General features: G+C 34.6%; 1 protein-coding gene across 2 annotated transcripts in view; it reads left to right on the top strand.

Annotated features, from left to right (window-relative positions):
• Frl (formin-like protein) overlaps positions 1-22,554 on the top strand; it is a 189,744-nt gene that overhangs the window by 162,379 nt on the left and 4,811 nt on the right. For both annotated transcript variants that reach the window (XM_089108397.1, XM_089108399.1), the window contains exon 19: positions 11,919-12,029. In XM_089108397.1, coding sequence (XP_088964523.1) covers positions 11,919-12,029 — 111 coding nt within the window. The remainder of the gene's footprint in view (positions 1-11,918; positions 12,030-22,554) is intronic.

Below are 22,554 nucleotides of genomic sequence, written 5' to 3' on the forward strand. Positions count from 1 at the left end.
TTCTCACGAAAAGCTTAAAGAAAGAAAAACGAGCAAAAATGGGTTTTTTAAAGGCCAAATGAAAGTACTGAAAAAACACAACAAAGCGAATATTTCGAGAGGACAAACGCCTCTCTTCTTCAGCGCTAAACGAAATAATGTAACAACGGAAAGTGCCGAAGAAAAAAAAAAAAACAACAAAAAAAAAACAAACGCGGAATGTCAATGTGAAAAGAACCAAAAAAAACAAAGAAAAACCAAAAACTTAAAAGATGAATAAAATTCAATAAAAGCCAAAAATTAAAAGAATGAAAAACAGATACCTAACAGCCATACAAACAAATTATTTGTCGATATCCGCGATTTGCTCGAAATCTAAAAAACTAAAAACTGCCATCGAAGGATATTATCGAACAACTAAGGAATCAAAGAAATGAAAACAATTCATTCACTCAAAAACAAAACAAACAAGCAACTACATAAGTTGGATAACTATGTCATCTGATTTCAGATTTTAATTATTGCATTTCTTGCAGACACCCTTTGAGACCTTAGGGGTTGTTCACGTGTTTGATTATAGCTCGTAAATTTCTTAAATTTGTAAACTTCTAATTAGGAATCATTGATGAAATGCAACTTCCCCCCTCCCATCAAATTATACCTCTGTAATGATCACCTCCTGCTAAATTCTTTCTCCACTGTCATCCCCCAAATGGGTCATACAATAGCAGTTGAAGGATTTTTCCCTCACTTGGGATTAGATGGATATTCTAGAAATAAATTACAAGCAGTTCTAGATATGATTTATTAAACGGTTATCGTACTAAGAAAGCTAAGAACTTGAATAAGAAATAGTCCGTTGGGATGTCATTTTATGTTTATAAATCCTTGCAAGGAACTTACTTCTTTTATCTGGAAATTCTGATGAACCTGGAAAAAGGGGGAGGGGTACATTTAGTGCAAATAAAGAACATTGGATAATTGTTTACTTTACTAAAGAAGTCCCTATACGTGTTTAAGTAAATTGGAAATCCGAAAATGCTTTTAAGTCAAACAACATCACAGAATGGTTTTATTAATTAACCTGCAAGGAGGTGAAAGGCTAGCTGGAGCCGGAGGTAGAAATTAGACTGAAATGTGATTTTAGAAATTGCCTAAAACCCTCGGGGGCTCATGGGATGTTACCAAAGCTGAATCTTTGAAAGGATTACGTGTAGGGAGTAAAGAGTTAAATGTTTTAACCTGCATACGCTTAAAACAGAGCTGGTTGGTCCGTTCAAAGAAAGAAATTACTCTCCCCTATCTCCTCCTCTCTCTGCATTAAGCTTGTGTCTAGTGTTATCCATGTTAGGAGGCCCCATCGTCAAATTTAGAGTTCTCTCCCTCGTTGGGAATCAGAAAGCCCATCTGGAAATAAATGATTGGTAGTTCTATCCATCATGGTGACATATTAAACACTATCTTCTAGTTAAAGGCTATCTATAGATAGTTTTTCTAGAAATAAATGATGAGTTCTCTTGCTCAGTTATTAAAACTAGGAACTCATTAAAACTTAGGAAGAGTCTGATTCATCACTCTGAGTTACCGATCATGGCTTTATTGGTAACACTCGTCACTGTCAGACTCTGGCACCCAACTAAGCCTCGTCTTCAGTGACATCATTCACCCTGTCAGCAACATTTTTTGAAGGCGGGTCATTTTTTGACAGCCAGTTACGATAGGACAGCCAATATGATTGAACTGCCTTCGAAACTATGACTGGCTGTCAAACCAAAGCCGGTCCTGCTGCTGGCAGGGCGAATGATGTCAGTCAAGATGAGGCTTAAGAGATCGAACAGTATAGGATCTGTGCATGATTCGGGCAAAGATTGAAGACTGGACATCTTCAGAAGTAGACATGTTAGAGCAAAAAGAGACACATTTTTGGATTGCAAATTTTATGCTCATATTTATAGTTTGGTGTGCGTGTTTGACAATTCATAACATCCCCTCCCCTCTAATGGTTTCACATAACCCGAGGCTATATAAAGAAACTAACCTAAGAAATGGTGGAATTTTTACTTCATAGTATGCAGCAATGATCAATGAATCATGTTTCCTTGTTTTTGCCCATTTTTATCTGTTTTGAATCAGTTTTCATCATTTATGTTGCCTTTTTCTGCATAGCCTAAGGCTGTATGGGACCAGTGGAGGGGGGAGGGGCTAGGAAAGAATAGTCAAAAACGCGAACCAAACCATGAAAATTAGCAATCTAAAAATGTGTTGTTGTTTTTTGCTCTAGCGCGTTTGCTTCTGAAGAGGTTAAATTCTTAGCCCTTACTCTGATCCGACCTCTGTTGGGAGAGGGGACGGGAAAGGGATGTGTTATCAATTGTCATTAGCCTAGTTACGAGGTAGGCTGGTGCAGTCCTGCAAAACGTGGTCAACAGCTACAGTTGCGGTCTCGGAGAAAAAGGAAAAACAATTTAGTATCATAAACTATTGATAGTTTAAAACAAAATTCTCAAAAAAAAAAAAAAAAAAAAAAAAACTGTTCATCCGTGAGACTAGTCTAAAGGAATATTCCTAAAAATTGAAAATAGTACCATGAAAAAACATTCTTTTCTTGCATTTCAAAATGCGAGAGAATACATTGTAAAGTAGCCAAAGTAGAACCTTTAATTAAGATGGTATGGGGGAGGAGTGTCGGCCAAAAATACATTAACTCTATGTCAGGTTTGACGGTACGTTTCTGACCTGTATAGAATTAATTTATTGTCCATCAACTTGTGCCTATTAAAGGATCTTTTGAATTGCTGTTTTCCAAGTTCAAATTGGTTTCCGAATAATCTTTTTCTCCCTCACCAGGAATTAGCTGGTTATTGTAGAAATAAATCATTGATATCCAGCTAGGAGGGTGAATTATTAAGTAGCTATCTTTCTTACTAAGCTAAGGACTTGAATGAGAATCACTCTATTGGGAACTCTTTTTACGATGTGTTAAACTTAGAACCCCTAAGTCTTTTATCTGGAAGGTCAGATGATAATAGGAAAAGTGGGATAAACTCAACAAAAACAAAGGAAATAGTATAATTAGTTCATTTGCTAAAGATGCCCCTCGGTCATGGATCGTAGAAAATCCTTTAAAACCGAGACCTGCTCATGGAGGAGGGATCATCCCCAGGATTTGTTCTGGCGTACTCAGTCAAGAAATGTCAATCCTGACCAGACAATTTTCTTTTTTTTTTATTTTGGTCCTGCATCTCCCCACATTGACAGACATATGTGCTTCTATGCTTAAGACATTTAAATAAGTTATTGATAAAGTATTTTTTAGAAATAACCTGTAATGGGTCGAGAGAAAGTTTGGACACTCTTGACTCGAATGAGATTACAGAATTCGAACTAAACCTCCTGAGATTCCTGGCAGGGCTGCCAAAGTACAGGATTTTAACAGGCCTGATGATAGCGGGGTGTACATACACCCGTACTTTTCCCTCTTGCCAGTATGACGGAGTGATCTGATAATACTTGACGTGACTTATTGCCTCTGCCGGTGACCCAGTGTAAGAGAGAGATGCGACTCATCGCCTCCAATCCTAGCGGTCCTGTGCAAGCGTAACTGTTTCTTGGAGATCGCTACCGATCATGGAGAGGTCCTGAGTGAAGCTGTCCCTCCACCGGATTCAAATTATTTCGTGAGGGCCGCTTCAACCATGTGCAGGGGGGGGGGGTCAAAATTACATAGTATGCTGACTGGTATTTCTGATGGCGTGTGGACTAAATGACCGAGTCACCGTAAGGTTCGGGTAATGTTCATGTTTTAACCATTGTTTATTGCACAATAAGAACATATTATTCACATTCTAAGCCTAGCATGCGTAATTGTAAACGAATTTATACGCATTTCGTGGTATTTCGAATTTATACGCTTCCGTGGAAAAACGTGTGCTTTCATATTATTGGTTTCCTCTGTGTCGTACGCCAATCCCATTATAATATAATTAATAAAAATATTTATTGTCCACATACATCAAACGATAAGTAATAAGTAAAACACGAAGAAAAAAAGAAACAAGTGGAGGATCAAATTAACAGAAAGACGAATCACGCAAAAAGCACTAAAAAAAAGAACGAAAAGTTTTGTGCCACAAGATTTTACACAAGTAAGCTCTCTATTTCTCTGTGGAGCAGCTCTATCTCTTTCATCAAGTTGTACCCATTAAAGCTTCTATCTACTAATAACCTCGAGCGGGTCCAATCCCTGAAATTCGAGTTTTCTCCCTCACTGTGAACTTGCTAGCCGTTCTAGAAATAAAACGATTGGTCGTTCCAGTTATGCTATTGAATTATTAAGTGGCTATTTCTAAGATAGTCAAGGGCTTAAATGATAAATACTCTATTGGGATATGTATTTTATATGGAGTTAAGCCCCGTAATCTACTTACTTTTTTTTTATCTACAAGCTTCAGATCCAATTTGTAAAAGAGGCAAAATTCAATGGAAATAATATGCCAGACAAATTAACTTGTCTGTAATTTTCTAGACGGCTTTTATGGGCGAATATGCCCAAAGAAGCGAAAACACAATAGCAGTTGTGTTTATCTGAAACACACAGTAATGCAATTGCAGTGCATAATATGAAATGCACAATAGCATTTCACATGCACAATAGCACAATAGCACAATGAAATGCACAATAGCAGTATTTTTAAATTGTAACATATTAGTAAACAATTAAACGGGGAACGCTATTTAAAAAAATATATTATCTAATGCTTAATAATATATTAAATATAACTTTAAAATGTGCATTTGTAAACTAGTTGTAACCTTTTTTTTGGGGGGGGGGGAGGGAGGGGGCTTGGTACAGTGGTGCTAATTTCTCGAAAATATGAGTAAGAGGGTTAAAATATGTTTTCTAAACCAAGGAGGGGGGCACTTTTTTGTTTTTTAAATTTAAAAAATATAAAAGATATTTTTCAAAATTTAGTGAGGCGGGGCAAATGCCCTTCCCCTCATAGATTTGTCTTCTAAAATAATGTTAGAAGACACCATATGGGAACAATTTAGTGTTGTTACTGGCTTCCCCAACCAACTTGTTGGAATTTCGATTTTCCGCTTCTGTAGTACAAGTTTGACGTTAAAATTTAGGAAAAAAATGTTAATCATAAATCTTGTTTCCTTTTACCACCGTTTTTGACAATGGTGCATTCAAAATATTCCAAACGCGATGGTAATTTGAAATATTATGTGTTTCCATTACAGATTTTAAATTTATATTTACCAATATCTGATCTTTCTTTGTCAATCTATAAGAAAATAGACAGTCTTATACATTTAGCATAAAATACATTTTAGGATGCCTCCCGACATTAAACACATTTCAGATATTCCTCTTGCCTCTTAGATCTCAATTAAAAATGTATTCACTTTTTTCCCTTTTTTGAATTAGATTTTTCTGACTATACTCTGTATGTAATTTACCTCAGCCAGAGACTGGAAATATTTTTAGGCTCAGCCTTTTGCGTTTCCAAGCGAAAATTGTCTAAGTAGTTGTAATCTTTAGTAAGGGGTTGTCAACTTTTAGAAACCGTGTACAACATTTAGCTCTTGCCACGCGCGACGAGAATTACTCCGTGTGTGGCGCAAGGAGGTGTGGTGAAAGTTTGCCCACATGTGATGTGAAGTTTGCCAAAAATGGTAGAAAAAGGAGTGCTCTGGATGTGCACCGGGTGGTGGAAGGATGGAAACTCATTGGTCATTAGAATAGTAAATGTGCATTACTGTCCTATTATAAAATTTCGTCTTACCCAAAACTTTGGGGAAAAGTGAAAGTTCACTTTTTATGGGTTTAATAAGGTATTTGATTTGGACGACTATTTCTAACAACTTACGGCAGCAATAAACTGCATAAGACAAGCACATCTACGCTCTATCTATCCTAATCTCTCCACAGCCCCTCCACCCCAATCTATTCAAAGCTTCGAAGTTTACCCCCTCATAATGAAGCTTCCAATTGCCTCTAAATCCTTTCGTATCACCTATTTCCACCCCGTTCGGGGACGACATGCTTTTCGTTTTCCCCCAGATGGATGGTCAAACAGGACAATATTTGGAAATCTGCCATCTGCCTTGCCCACCTCAGCCTTTTGTTTTCAAACTTTCAGCCCTAGAAAGTTGAATGGAACTAAATTTTTCGTCGAGCTGGTTGTTTGACCAGTCAGTCAAAACAGGGGCCTTTCGTCGAGCTTGTTGTTTGGTCAGTCAAACGAAGGCCTAAAGCTATCCATGGACAATTCCTGTGGAATTTATTTTGCTTATACTGTTCTCTAGGATACTCAAATCATCTGCATAACAAAGTCTGGGAGAGTTTTGACTTCCCATTCCGCTCCATACACCCCATAGCCTTTGCCGTATTCTTTAGGACAAAGTCCATCAAAATATTCAATATAAACGGTGATAGGCCACAACCCTGTTTAACTCCTGATTCAGCACCAAACTGCTACTTACTGCCTACCTTACCGCAGCAATATTGTATTCATCAATAGCACTAATCACTTTAATATACTTATCTGGCATACCAAACAAGGATAGGACTTTCAACAAAGCTCTCTGCCGGCAGAATCGAATGACGTTTCCTAATCCATAAAACGGCGTTTGACTAGATGGGTTAGATGGATCAGACACTTTTCAGATGTTAATCTAAAAGTAACAAATTTGGGTATCCTTTCCTCTTCCTAAAACTACACTGTTCTACACTACACTACACTGTTCTTCTGTTAAAACTTTGTTTACAGCACATCTTAGTCTATTAATCATCGTCGTGCTTAGTGATTTGCTTCCTACTCAAGCCAAGATAATGCCTCTACAACAACCTCACTCATCCTATCAACTTTCTTATAAAGGGGATTAATTACAGTTTTCTTAAGATCACTAGGTGCCTACCCTAATTAAAATTACGTTCATAATCATCAGTAATTTATCTCTAACCACTCTACCACCATATTTCAAAAACTCATTTACCACGGTATCAGCACCTGAGTACTTAGTATTATTTTTTTTTCTTTTAGCACTCTTTCTAACTCCTCTTTGCAAAACAAATGTTTCTTCGCCTCCCAAAGATAATTTCTTAAACCACATTGGCTTGACATAAGATAAAGAAAGAAAAACGAGCGAAAATGGGGTTTTTAAAGGCCAAATGAAAATACTAAAAAAACACAACAAAGCGAATATTTAGAGGGGACAAAATTTGTCCCCTCGAAATATTCGCTTTGTTGTGTTTTTACAGTATCTTCATTTCGCCTCCCAGTTGAAAGTCCGAAATTCCCTTTTCTCGGCTTGTATTCAATTAGCTTTGCGAGTCAGCTTTTTCAGTCTTATGCAAGCTATGATAGTAAAAGTTAAAGTTAGATTAGATTATGTTAGTTTAGGTTGGGTTAAGTTAAATTAGCTTAGGTTAAATTTGGTTGCAAACAAAAATGGAAAGGGAACAACAGAAATGGGTTAAAAACCTAATTCAACCTTACCTAACCAAACCTCATGTAATCTAACATAACCCGTCATCATCAAATCTTACATTAAATTGAAAAAGTTGACTGGCGATGCTGACTAAATCCAAGGAGAAAAAAAACAAGTATTTCAGACATTCACCGATAAATGTCAACGTTCAACAGTTTGCGGACATTCACCAATTTTTGGATATTCACGGTAACATACACACACACACACGCACACACACACACACATATATATATATATATATATATATATATATATATATATATATATATATATATATATATATATATATATATATATATATATATATATATATATATATATATATATATATATATATATATATATATATATATATATATATATATATATATATATATATATATATATATATATATATATATATATATATATATATATATATATATATATATATATATATATATATATATATATATATATATATATTAATACATTCTCTAAAATGTTCTACCTATCTCTCTTGAACACTTTTCTTGTCACTATTTGAGGTTCCATCTTATAATTGCCTGGGACAAATGAGTATTAGTGGTTGCAGTAGTAGCATAAGAAAGCAGCATTTTCTTTATTTTTTTCTGTTTCTGCTTCTAAACTTTACAGAATCGTGCTCGCTCTTTACAAAATCACTAAAATTTTAAGAAAAAATCAGGCCGTAAACGACGAAAAGTAACGGTTGTTCAGAATTTCACATAAGAAATCTCATTTATGGGAAGTTCAACCTTCACAATTCTAGAGAGAAAAAAACCTGTAAAAAGCTGGCTAGTGGCATATCAGGCCCTTAAAATTTTTGCGGTATGGCGTCATGAACGATGCCATAAACCATCAACTTTTGATGTAATGACCCATAGCCTTTATTATATCCCATGACCATATTTTGTGAATGAGAAGTGAAGTTTTAGGGAGAGACGCTAACTTGAACTTCTTCAGCACTTGGCGAGTAAAGCCGTTATTTAAAGAAAAATATAATGTTTATTTCCAAAGACTATCACAAGCTCTAATAGAGCCGAATCCAGAGCAAAATATGAACAACAAAGGAACCCATTAGAGTGCTCATGCCAAGGGCATCAGAATAAAATTTCTCTCTCCTCCCCCCCATTCTGAAAACTGCGGTTTTAAGATATATCTTTTGGTTGCCCCAAATCAAATTTATATACCTCGTATTGCAGTGTTTCCAGGAGTTTAATTTGGAGGGGGAGGGGGTGAAGCCATTTAGAAGGGGTACAATCGTTGCAAAAATCGCTGAAAGAACTTTTTAACCTGTAAATAACCGAACAGGGCTTTTTTTACGTCATGTACATATTCCAGAATGGGGAAGAGGAGGGGTCAAACCCAGAGCCTCCCTCTTGTCTATAGTTTTGACTCTGGAGTTCCTTTACATCCTAAAATTATTTATTTCTTTATTGCTCAGGGGTTTGAGGTATCAAATTATTTTTTTCGGGGGGGGGGGGGTCGCGGTGACGAAAAACTACATTTTGGGTCATGATTTTTTATTTCGGGTAGAGGATGGGTCCTTCCGACCGGGGGAGGAACTCCCTCCCCCGGTATGGTTTAATTTCATAAGTGATTAAAAGGGTCCCCAGTCTAAGCATTAGGCGTAGTTGGGACATTTAGAACTGAACGCTTTTCTCGTCTTTCCATGCCAAACAAAATTGAAGTTTACTTTGGCAACTGATCCCGGTTTTTTTTTACAATAGCATCTGCAATTAATATTGTTCTTTCTTGAAAGAAGTTGCGTCAGTATTGGAAAACGATCCCTCCCAATAAAAGGATATTTATAGCACTTTTAAAAAACTTGCAATTTATTTCTCACTGTCTCGTAAATTCACCTGAAGGAGATGAATTTTTGTTTTCGCTAGTAGAGCTTCACATAAGGAACACGACATCAAAGAGAGAGACCTCACATGAAATAAAAATGTTTTAATTTCAAAAAGTTTCGTCCTTTTTACTGACTTAATATTTCTTACAACAAACATAAAAAAGAACAAAATCCAAAGTAAATTGGGCTATCCTTATTCCTCAACATTAGACAAGGAGCCAAAAGGTAAATTCAACAACGGGTAAAAATGCTCACTTAAAAAGAAATGTTTTAACTTCAAAAAGTTTTCGTTCTTTTTACTGACTTAATATTCCGTTTAACAAACAAAAAAAAGGAAGACAATTAAAAATAAATTGTGTTATTCTTATTCCTCAACATTAGACAAGGAGCCAAAAGGTAAATTCAACGACGGGTAAAAATTGTCACTTGCAAAAAAAATGTTTAACTTCAAAAAGTTTTTCGTTCTTTTTACTGACTTAATATTTCTTACAGCAAACAAAAAAAGAAGAAAATTAAAAATAAACTGTGGTATTCTTATTCCTTAATATTATAAAAGGAACCAAAGGGTAAGCTCAACAACGGGTAAAAAAGACTCAGTTTAAAAAAAGTTTTACCTTTAAAAAGTTATCATTATTTTTACTGACTTTATATTTCTCAAAAAAAGCAAAACAAGAAGAAAAATTTTAAATAAAGGTCCCTCCTAATGTCCAACCTCTCTAAGGTCCACTCCCCCCAAAAAATGTTCAGGAAGTCGAAGCATCAAATGCCGGCTGATTGCTTTTTCGATATCAAAAAACAAATGAAAACTTTTACTGGGATTTTCTTGAAAAGCATCGAAAAATAGTCAGGGGTGTGAGAGACCAAACATCAAGGCTTTGCATCACGATAATGCTCCATGTCACACAACAATTTTGCACAGTATTCTTACTGGTCAGCATTAGACGAACCAACCTGTTGGAGAAACCAACAGGTAAATTCAGCAATGGGTAAAACGGCTTACTTGAAAAAACAGATATTTTAACTTGAAATTTTTTTTTGTCGGCTTAATATTTCTCACAGCAAACAAAAAAGAAGAAAAATTAAAAATTTGTAGGTTTATTTGGCTTGGTAAATATATACGAGGTACTGGCATAGCGACAAGATGAACTCACAACTTGATTCCTCTTTGTATGCTCTTTCCAAATATAATATCCAATTCACTTGCCAATGCCCTCCCCCCCCTGATGGTCCCATTCCTAGCCCTAATAATAAATTTCTCCATTACTTCGATCATTTTATAAATTTTAGCTCCTTTATTTAATCAGTTATATTTTCAGTCATGAATTTATCTCCGTGTATGATTGAATGCATGATTTACCAAAATATTTTTTGAAATGGTTTTAAAAAGTTGATAATAGTGGAAGGAAACAGATGAATAAAAATATCCTGCATATTGTAAAGTTAGAATTTCGTTGTTTTAGTGTTTTAATTTTTTTTTTTTAGTTTTGTATATATTCCTTGGGCTATATGTGAGAATTTTGTCGGTCTAATTTCGTTTTTTATCAGGAATTATGGCACGTCATAATTCCGGCGCACCAACCGGAATTATGCTAGTCGGTTGCTTGTTTTTGCTCGACAGAATTTACCACCTTCAGTCATAAGGCCTTTGGCCGCCTTCAGTCATAAGGTCCTTGGACGCCTTCAATTTAAATCATAAGATTTTTGTTATAAAAGATAAATTATGTTATTCTGTAATAAAAATAAGGTGCCTGAAGTAAATTATGTTATAAGTAGTAATTAGCGACGAAGACCACACTGCCTTTCCATCATAAACAAATAAGTAGAACAACAGGGAAATTTTTATATAAGACAGTGGAACGCAACTTTAAATGAATATTTCGACCCTATATCCAAGGCCCGTCCTCAGCAAAACAGACGAAGAGAATAAAAACACTATAAAAGAAACTTACATTAAAATTCAATCATTAAAACTGTTTAAAAAAGTTTTAAAACAGCCCTAATATCATTACTTCAAGGAAATTCAACCAGTCCTGGTTGAAAAAATAATATGTTCTTTTTGGAAGGGGCTTCTCCGGTACAAACGCGCACCAAAAATCAAATATTCATTGTGTCTGGCTTAATTATCCAAATATAAATCAATGACTGGCCTTCCCTATTACATGGCCCAAAGATCTATCGCAAAACCAACAGTCGACTTGAAAAACCCACAAAAAACAACATAATAACTGAAAAGAGGAATTGGAGAAAAATATTACTTCAGGATATGCGTAATACTTTAGTCGATCGGTTGCTTGGTTTCAAAATTTCGTATGGGGTGCGCCACGTGTGGCCCGAAGTGTGTCATATCTGGTGCAAAGAGGCACAGCACGACGAAAATTGTCACCCTTGGATGAGGGATCACTCTATACACCAGACAACATTGACGCAAAGGTGATACCCCTCAAAAACTTCATAGCTTTGAAACGATGTCTTAGAAAGTTGCGGTTTTCAGGTACGAATAGATCTAAGGTGGGTTTAGGGTCCAAAAAAATATGTTTTTATCGTGAAGTTTTTGGTAATTTATCTTTTTTCTTTTTTTTGTCAGCAAGTGGACGCTGAAAACGCACAAAGAAAAAGGTTAGAAGCGGCACAAGAAGCGATACAAAATCGGGAACAAATTAATCAAAGGAATAAATTGAACAAAAAAATGCAACAGGTCAGTTGGTTTTATTAATTGTGTCATAAGTAAACGATGTTAATAGTTGGTTTTGGTGTGAAATCAGGAGTTACCCAAGGTTGTGTCTTCTTTTCGTTTTTTTGTGGATTATTTTGATTGACCTTGTCGTAAGGAATACGTTTAAGTTTGTAAGAGAACAGAGTACCAAATAGGAACATAAATGTCTCCTTGACTTGAATGATTTGATTATCCTAGAAAACAATGTTGGAGATGTGAATGAATATTTAGAGGTTTGCTTATTTTCAACTGTTTTTACTCATTTTCAGTTTGAAAATATAAAAATTCATAGTAATTATGCTTAAAGTCGTAGCAAAGCTTCAATTGTGAATTAAAAAAGCTTAGCATATGTCTAATTTGCACACAAGCTAACATGACATGTTGATGCTCAGTGTGTCATGTTAAGGGGAGGAGGAGGGGGAAAGTCATTATGCGCAAATAAAAAGAAAACAAAAGATGACGTACCTGCAAAATAATAAACTGTAAAATAAGATCTATATAAATAAAATATCCCTTATTAACATATTAAAATATCCAAAATAAAATAACTAAAAATAATGTACTTTGAAGTGAGTCTTTTTTAAGAAGTCTATAAGAGCTTCTTTTTTAAGAATTCCATGCTAAAATGTAGACAAGCTAATTCTCATGCTTAAACCCACTGAAAGTACAGTTTTCATGTTTTTCTATTCCCTGCACTTTGTTACATATTTTCAAACATTCTCCAATATTTTCCTCTGTTTAACAGTCCTGATATCTCCCTTAATAAATTTGGGGGGGGGGGGGGTTAGTAAAAGCAGTGAATAGAACTTCTGAAGCAAGTATAATCTTATTATTTGACTTACTTATCATTTTTACTTGCTTATTACTTATCTTACTATCTTACTTATCTTATTATTATTACTTATCTTACTTATTACTTACTTATTACTTACTTATTACTTACTTATATTACTTATCATTTAATAACCAAGATTGATGTTTTGAATATATTAGAGTCGAGGGAGGAGCGTGCGCGTCTGTTTTAGCCTCAGGGGGCTTGGTGCTGCAATAAATTGTATGGAGCAGGAGAGTGGTCATTTATTAATTTATTATTTATATCTTAATTATTTACTTCGTTTGGTCTTAATCAGTTCAAATGCGTTTAGACATGTTAAAGATAAAATTAAACACGAGGGTAAATGAAATGCTAAACAGATAAGTATCCACGTTTTTTTACTGATGTTTTTGCAGTGAACCTGTTATAGTATTGTTTTAGTCATTTATTTACGTCGAATGCGTTCTAGAAATTTTAGAGTAGGTGATTTGGTACACGCTTGTCAAGCGAAAAATCTTTCCGCTCGGCTATCTTTTTATCCAATTTTTATACTATTTAGTTTGACAAATTCGGCAATTTTGACAACTTCTGCTCGAAATAGCCCCTTTACAATATTCTTAGGCCATCATTTCGAAAAGAGCAGCCATTGTGACTAGTTTTATGAAAATAGGGGGGGGGGGAGCGGGCATATATCGTCTAGGACTATTTCTGATTTTGATGTTCAGTTCAGAATTTTGCAATATGCTTATTTTTCTCCTGAAGTTTATCAATTACTCTGTTAATACTTCTTGGTTCTGGAATATGGTGTTTACATAATCTGTTCATTTGTATAGAAAAGAGAAGGTTTTAATATTGTTTCAGTAAATTTTCTGTACCATCCAAATTCTATAACAGTGTTGTGCGTTCAAGAAAGTTTTTTCTTGAGCAGTTTTTGTATCCAACTTTTGTACTAGTTAGTTTGATAAATTTGCTAAGCTAAAAGAAAACAATCTTACAAATCTATTTGACAGAAGTCAGCAATTGAATCTCTGTATTGTTTTAAAAGCTAAAAATTTATATTTCTCAAAAAGAAATGTATTTTAAGCCTAAGATAAATCTATAAAAATAAGAATGTCTCAAAAGTATAATTTGTCTTTGAAAATAATTTCTTTTGTTTCTTTGACTGAATTTTTGCTTTTTAATTTTATTATCGTTTTTTTTTGTATTTCGTGTTTTTTTTTGTTTTGATTTTAATTGACAAGCATTTATTGTTCTTTTCCTTTGAATTTGTGTGTTTTCTTAAGCTATAAATTTTGTGTATAATTATGTTTTTTTTTGTAATAAGAAGATCAGTTTTGGTATGGCTTGATTGAGAAACCCATTTCGATAGTAAAATATTGCGCTTTAATTTACTACCCTTTTATTAATTACCCTTTAATATTACCCTTTAATTTATCTCATTCACAACTACCGAACTTGTGAACACCAAAAAGCTACGAATTCAGTACCAAAAAATTGATGATAATAATAATGAAAATGTTCGTAAAAAAGTGAGTTGAAAAGGTGAAAATTCAGTGAGTTGAAAATTCAAGACAAGATAGACAAATATAAACAAGATCGTCAAATTTTAATAAATTAAGCAGCTAAACTAGTAGTAAAATTACTTCTACTACTACTAACAGCTCACTACAGCACCTAGCCACCTGAAGCAAACACAGCTGTGCGCGTTCCTCCTACATCCCAATATATTCAAAGCCCCCCTCTTTAAACCCTCCCAGGAAGCTTTAATTTCTCTTAAATCTTTCCTTACGACATCCTCCCACCCCGACCGGATACGACCTGTTTTTCGTTTGGCCCTAGACGGTTTGTTGAAAAGGACAACCTTCGGCAATCTGTCATCCTTCATCCGCAGAACATGCCCTAGCTATCTCAATCTCTCCCTTATTATTGCCCTACAAAGCGAAATTAAACCATACTTTTCCTACAGCCTGCTTTTTGAGATACGTTCAGTCAGTCGGGTACCCAAAACAATCTGTAGGTAGTTTCTTTGGAAAACATCTAGGAAATCTTCCTCAGTTTCTCGGAGCGTCCACGCTTCATAGCCATATTTGACCGCTGTCATCACTACTAGCTTCCAATATTCTAATCTTGTTTCACAGACTTATCTTCTTATTCTTCCAATTCTCACGTCAAGAATTTTGTATAATTATAAAAAATCAATAAATTTAAAAAATCTATCACAAGAAACTACGTTCAAATTGTGAAAAAAATCTTAAAAAAAAAGAGAAATTAGAGAAAATTACCAACTCAGAATCTGCGTGACATTTTAGTCGATGGGTTGTCTGCTTTCAAAATTGCGTGTGGGGGGCACTGTGTGTGACTTAAAGTGTGTCATAACCGGTGCAAAGAGGCACGACAGGGCGGAAGTGTGCTACTATTGATGAGCAAGTACTCTATGGTGTATATTAGGCTGGGGAGAGGGGGGAGCATATAATTATCTTCTTCATTTTAGCAAGAACACACTTGTTTAATTAGCGTCGTTGCAAACAATCTCTGTAGACCTGGTATTTGTTACCACTTGGTCCCTCCAAAAATTCTATAGACACTAAAATAAAAATAGAATTTAAGGTCCTTGGCAAAGAAATAAAGTGAATTTGAGGTTTGATAAAATCTTGAAAAAAGAAAAAAAAAGACTGAGTATGGGTACCTGTTTTTGCTTCCGTCTTATTAACTTTCTGTCGCTTTCCGTATTTATTGTGCAGTTCTGTTCATTTCATGTTGGAGTTCTGTTCATATGAGTTGATTTCTGCTTGTATTCAGGTCTAATATTGTCCTTCGACTTCCCCGTGGAAGGACTTTTTTTTGGTGGATTTAATTTTCAATCCAATGCAAAGAAATGCAGTGAATGCCAGTATTAGAAGAAGAAGGAAACAAATTTAAAAGGGAAAAAGAATTAGAGAGGGGGAGCATTTTACGCGGAAAATTTGACGAATTTATAAGAGACCATATTTATTAAGTAGTTTCTTAACAAAGGAATGTACTATCTCTTAGACTTAGTGTTTGCATTGGGAAAAGATTTGAGAAACTTGAAGAAGAAGAATTAAGAAGAATAAGGATTTATTGAAAAAAAAACATATCAATAAAAAATTATTGCTGCCTCCCCTAAAAAGCAAAGCTTGTCCGTGGGGGAGGTAGAGAAAACAAAATCCTTAAAACAAAGGATACTTGGCCACCGACACCCCTAATACCATCACACTAAACAATAAATAAAAAATAATATCATATATTATACTTCCTCTGGAAACATCATATCAACAAAACCCCCGCAATAGATAAATCGATTAATCAGTCAAAACTCATATTCAGCAAAAAGCAGTTCCTTAATGATTTTTTTAAAAATATTGGGGTCACCAATAGTCTTAATATCACTATTCAAACTATTCCATTTCCGCGTACCTCTATAAGAAACAGAAAAACATGAACGGGAAAATATACCTCTAGGTACACAGAAGTCCGCGCTACCCCTTGTATCATGAGAATGAACAGTAGACCTAATGGACAATAAATCACCAAAACAACGAGGCTGAACATCCTGCTGCAGTCCAAAACTAAACCACAATATATAGAACTCACGAAGGCCTGCAGCCGGCAAAATTTTTAAAGTTGGGTAAATTTCTCTAACAGACATACGTGGAGATATACCGGCTAAAATTCTTACTGCATGATTTTGTAGAACTCTTATTGTTTTTAGGTTAGAAGAAAAAGTAGAGAGCCAAATACTTGAACAATAAAGTATATACGGGTGTATTAAAGAAAAATAAAAATGGCGAAGGACAGACTTGGGAAAACAATGTTGGAGTTTCTTCATTATACCGAGATTTCTTGCCAGAATTTTGCTAGTTAAAGTAACATGTTCCTTAAAAGATAGAGTTTCATCTATTACAATCCCAAGGTATTTAAAAGACACAGTCCGTTTTATAACGCCATTGGGCATATCTAATTCCTTGATCCATGGGTAAAAGTTTGATGATCGCGAGAAAATAATAAAGTTAGACATGGCCATGTTAATCCTTAATTTATTTACCCTCAACCATGCTGTTATTCTATTAACTGACTACTTCATGGAAATCTGTAGCAGCTCCGCTGTCTTAGCTGTGCTAATGGCTGTTGTGTCATCAGCAAACAGTGAAACTGTTTGATTAGTCGGGTTTACCGTTAGTTCATTTATTCTACAGCAAAAATTTTTTAGACAATTTGTCAGATCATTAATAAATATCAAGAATAGTAGAGGACCAAGAACTGATCCTTGCGGAACACCTATTTCATTACGCTTTTTTCAGAAGAAGAATCATTTAGTTGGACATACTGATAACGATTACTTAAAAAAATTCCTAAAAAATGTAATGATATACCCATCAAACCATACACCTCACACTTCTTAAGTAGAAGTTCATGATCCGCAGTATCGAAAGCTTTCATCAGATCTAAAAATATAGCTCCTATTTTGAAACTTTATCTAATACATCATTAATAATAGTTGTCAAATAAATCATCGCCTGTTCCGTTGTCCTTTTTCTACGGAACCCAAATTGTGTCTCCACCAATAACTTATGATTCTCCAAAAAACTCATCATTCTAATACTAAAACACTTCTCTAAAACACGGGAAATAATGGGTAAAACAGATATCGGTCTATAGTTTCCTGGGTCATTTTGAATACCACCCTTATGAATTGGGGTTATACGGGCAACTTTAAAACAGTCTGGGAATTTTTCTTGACGAAAACACTCATTAATTAACCCACATAAAACATCAGCTATAACAGGAAAAATACATTTAAGTGTTTTTAGAGTAATATGATCGCTACCAGATGAATTACTACGCAACCCATAAATAATTTTTTTTAATTTCATCAACCGTTAGAAGTCTAAGGTGAAGAGATACATCAATGGGGTCCCTCTGTAAGAACTCGAACGTCGGGTCACCACTATCAGGCACAACGGACATAGCTAAATTCAGACCAATATTCGAAAAATAACTCTGAAATTTATTGCATATGTCCTTTTCAGAATTCAAAGTCTTTCTCATTACACTAACTAATTCATCAGGTGCACTATTTATTTTTAATCCAATCACATCTTTTATTAGTTCCCAGGTTGTCTTAGGGCATCCTTCTACCTCCTTAAACTTTTTCTCAAAATATTTCTTTTTTTCATTTCTTAAAATTGTATTCAACCTATTTCGATAAATTTTATATAATTGCTTATTTTCTTGTGTCGGGTTAATTATTTGAGCTCTAAACAATTTATCTCTTACATTTATTTGCTTCAAAGTCACAGGACCAATCCAAGGTTTTTTACTTGAGTGCTTTCTATTAAACGGTTTCAATATGACTACTTGACTTATCAAACTCTGCAACTTTTCATAAAATAAAACAAACTTTGAATTTGCGTCCTGAACTTCGCCCAAAACATCGTACCAATACACCTTTTCTATATCATTTTTAAGTTTTACCATCGCACTTTTACTGATCACTGGAATCCTTGATTTTTTGTCTTTAACCACCTTCGTGACAGTTCAAAAGCTAGCTGAAACTCCAAAGTGGTCAGATACATCGTTAATAAGGACCCTGGGAAGACTCAAGGGTACATTAGAAAGGATGTTGTCCAGAAGCTTAGCTGATGTTCCCGTAATTCTTGTAGGGATATTTATACAAGGATGAAACCCATTGGATAAACTTCTATTAATAAATTCAGTGCTAGCAGATGACTGATCTATAAGGTCAATATTAAAATCCCCCATAATAAAACATGGCATAGAGTTAATCGGAAGTTTCATTAATTGTTCTTCAAATAGGTCCATAAAGACTTGGAGCAGGCTCTGTGGAGGTCTATATACTACAAAAATACAAAAATTCAAATTCTCTCTAGTTATATGTAAAACAAAACACTCGCAAACTTTCTCTCTATATATTGTAAGATCTTCTCTTATTGAAACCTTATAATCAGCCTGAATGTAAGCTGCTAGGCCTCCATGTTGGTAATACTCGCGATTCCTTACATATAAATTATACCCAGGGATATGTAGTAATTGCCAGTTATTATCATTTAACCACGTTTCAGTTAAAGCGATCACCTGAAAGACATTAGTCTTTATTAATTCCGATAAAAAATTATGCGCAGAATTCAATCCCCGACAATTCAAATGAAAAATGTTAAGGCCAAAATGGCCCCTATCACAATACAAGGGTAGTGCTTCCTCTTTAAAAATATACCTTGATGGTTCATTTGTGAAAATCTCAGTGGCATTAATATCTAAATTTCTATTTATTCTTTCATTAAACTGGCTGGAAAAATCAACCCTTCGACTTTCAAATTGCAAGACAGTGCTTTTCCCAGGAGGAAAAACAATATCTCTAACCATCATCAATAAAAATTAATTCATATGACTGTAGAGGGTAGCGGTGGCGGAAAAAATCATTATCTACTAAACATATATCTAGACCTAGATAAATAAAAAAAAAAATAACAAAATATATTCCGGCAAAGCGGACATACAATTTAAAAAAGCAAATTATTGCAAGCTTCATGGCACAAAGCAAAACCATCAAAAAAACATAAGCCCGCTACCACCCACTCAAAATAATTTCACATTAACAGACATTTTAAATTATTTACTCAAAAATAAAAATTATCATTAACCCAAACATTTCAAATTCATCACTATCAACTTTTCCATATCTATTTGATTAAACTAAGCGAAAAAGAAAAGATAATTAACAAATAAGTAAACTAAACACATTCAATAAAACACTCATTTTTAGCACCTCTGGAAGCTGTGGAGGGAGGAGGCTTATGTGCTAGTTCCTCAATCCATTCATCACACGTAAACTTCACTTTCGTACCACCCGGACGAAATATATATATATATATATATATATATATATATATATATATATATATATATATATATATATATATATATATATATATATATATATATATTTATATATTATATATATATATATATATATATATATATATATATATATATATATATATATATATATATATATATATATATATATATATATATATATATATATATATATATATATATATATATATATATATATATATATATATATATATATATATATATATATATATATATATATATATATATATATATATATATATATATATATATATATATATATATATATATATATATATATATATATATATATATATATATATATGTATGTATGTATAAATTTATTTCCCATCATAAATGTAAAATACAACACTGATGGAGTATAAAGAAAGAAAATGGAAAAAAAAAACAAATAAATTCTGACAAATACAAACAAAACCAAAACATAGCAAAACAGACAAGAAAAAAAAACAAAAAAAAAAAAAAAAAAAAAAAAAAAAAAATACAAATAGGGGCAAATATCAATCAATCAATCAATCAATAAATTTAATTCCCGAAATACACACATGATGTAAACTCGGAGTAAATAGAAAGGAAAAAAAAAAAAAAAAAAAAAAAAAAAAAAAAAACTTTAGACGGTAACAATTTACATAAAGGCACTAAACAAGGTATTAGTCGGATCCAGCGACTTCTCAAATCGCAGTCTCCGTTCCGTGATTGCTTTAAAAGGATCTGTGACCCCATATACAGAAACCAGGCCCCGGTTTCTGGCCCAAAGAGGTATGCCAAGGAGGAACTTGGCATACCGAAAAAAACAACGTTCGTAGCGTCTTCTTATCCGAGATAGTTAATATACTCCAAAAGGGTGAAAAAGCAAGCAAAAGGGGCATAGCAAATGCATTGTAAATTTTTGATAATATACTTCTTTTGTATCGAGCTTTACAGGGAACAAGCATACCATATGTCTTACGAAGCTTCGAACCAACAAATTATAGCAAAAGCGATCGGGTATGCCTCAGATCACTCCCAATCGGAAGTCCAAGGTAACTGATACTTGGCGATAGAGGTATCGGATGACCATCTAGACAAACATTATTCGGGGAGGGCCGGTTACGCGATTTACCAAATGCGACAACCTCACTCTTCTCAGCATTAAACTTCAATCCGATTTTCCTATACTCAATACATAAAATATCAAAATTTTCCTCTATACCCGAGACAGTCCTGCTGAGATTCAATATATCGTCAGCGTAGTTCAGAAGCGACATATCAAGGCCTCGGTAGATAAATGTCGTGCGAACTTTCTTCTGGGCCTCCAGGACACTGTTATTATATAGTGGGGGTGAAGATATACCCCCCTGCCTAATACCTTTCCATACACGTATTACACACTTCGAAATTGCAAAACCATCTCGTGTCGGCACTTTAATAACAACATACAGTTTGCTGTACATATTCCTGTAAACACGTAAAATTGAGCGATCAAGACCACGATCCTTAGCGCTGATTAAAAGCTGAGGATGAATTCCCGAGTCAAACGCACGCGAAACGTCGTGACCGGCCATAAGAAGAATATCGTCTTTCTCTTCAACATCAACTAAAACATTAGCAATAACTCTATGTACATGTTCACGACTGTAACCATTTTTAAAACCGAACTGATTCTCTGGTGTCGAACAGACTTCTGTTATCTCATCAATAGCTATCAGCTCTAGCAATTTACACATTACCGAGGAAACCGTGATTGGCCGATATGAACTGCATTTACTTTTATCCTTTCCTTTCTTAACCACCGGGGTTACAACACCAGCACAGAACACATCGGGGACTAACCCACAGTTGAATATAGTTTGGAATAGTAGACCCAAGTGATGCAACAGATTTATACTTCCGTGCACGAGGTGCATACCGCATAACTGATCGCTTCCACATGACAATTTCTTTTTCAGTTTTAGAATGCACTGTTTAATTTTTTCCAGACTAACTGTGAAACTGGGACCCGAATCACAATCACCCAAAGTCGCAACAAGCTGCGTAGAGAAATCTTCTTCCAAAACGGTATCTGGGGGTGAAAATTCACTAGTATAATATTTAACCCATTCTTGCTCTGATGGTATCTTTTGATCACTTGACTCGCAATCACCTTTCTTCTTTGAAATGAACTTCCATATTTCATTGGGATTTCCTGACAATCTTTCACTATATCCATCAATCACAGCTCTTTTGTGTTTAGTAAGAATTTTAGAAAACTGACGCTTGGTGTAGAGTCTTACATCATTCACAGCGCCAGAACGGGGTCTACCACAGCTATTCCACAAACGATACCAAAATTTGGAAGACTCGCACGCGTGAGCCAGCTCTGGATTAAGAGACCACTTAGGAACTTCAGACCCCACACGCACTTTGCGTTTGGGTACAGCAGCTGTTTCGGCACACCGCATCGCATGGGTAAGCTCAGAGCAATATATGTTTAAAAGAATCTTCTTTTCACTGACTGATATTTTAGCGTTCTGCTGTAGTAACTGGACCGGTATCTTGATTTTCGCCAACACGCTACCAAGAACACTAGAATATACACTAGGGTTGACTTTATTCCAATCAGATTTAAAATACCACTTCCTTTTCCTTGGGTAGCTGATTTCAGGCATAGCAATTTCAAATGAGCAGGTTATAGGGAAATGATCGGATACCGATAAGCCAGTATCGACACGGCTAACACTAAGTGATTTCACACTGTTCGAGCAGACGAAGAAATCCAAAGAGCTTGTTGAGCCTGAA

Source organism: Artemia sp. Qi Xiang Cuo, chromosome 3 (genome assembly GCF_049724085.1).
Source record: "Artemia sp. Qi Xiang Cuo chromosome 3, ASM4972408v1, whole genome shotgun sequence".
NCBI classification, from domain to species: Eukaryota; Metazoa; Arthropoda; class Branchiopoda; order Anostraca; family Artemiidae; genus Artemia; species Artemia sp. Qi Xiang Cuo.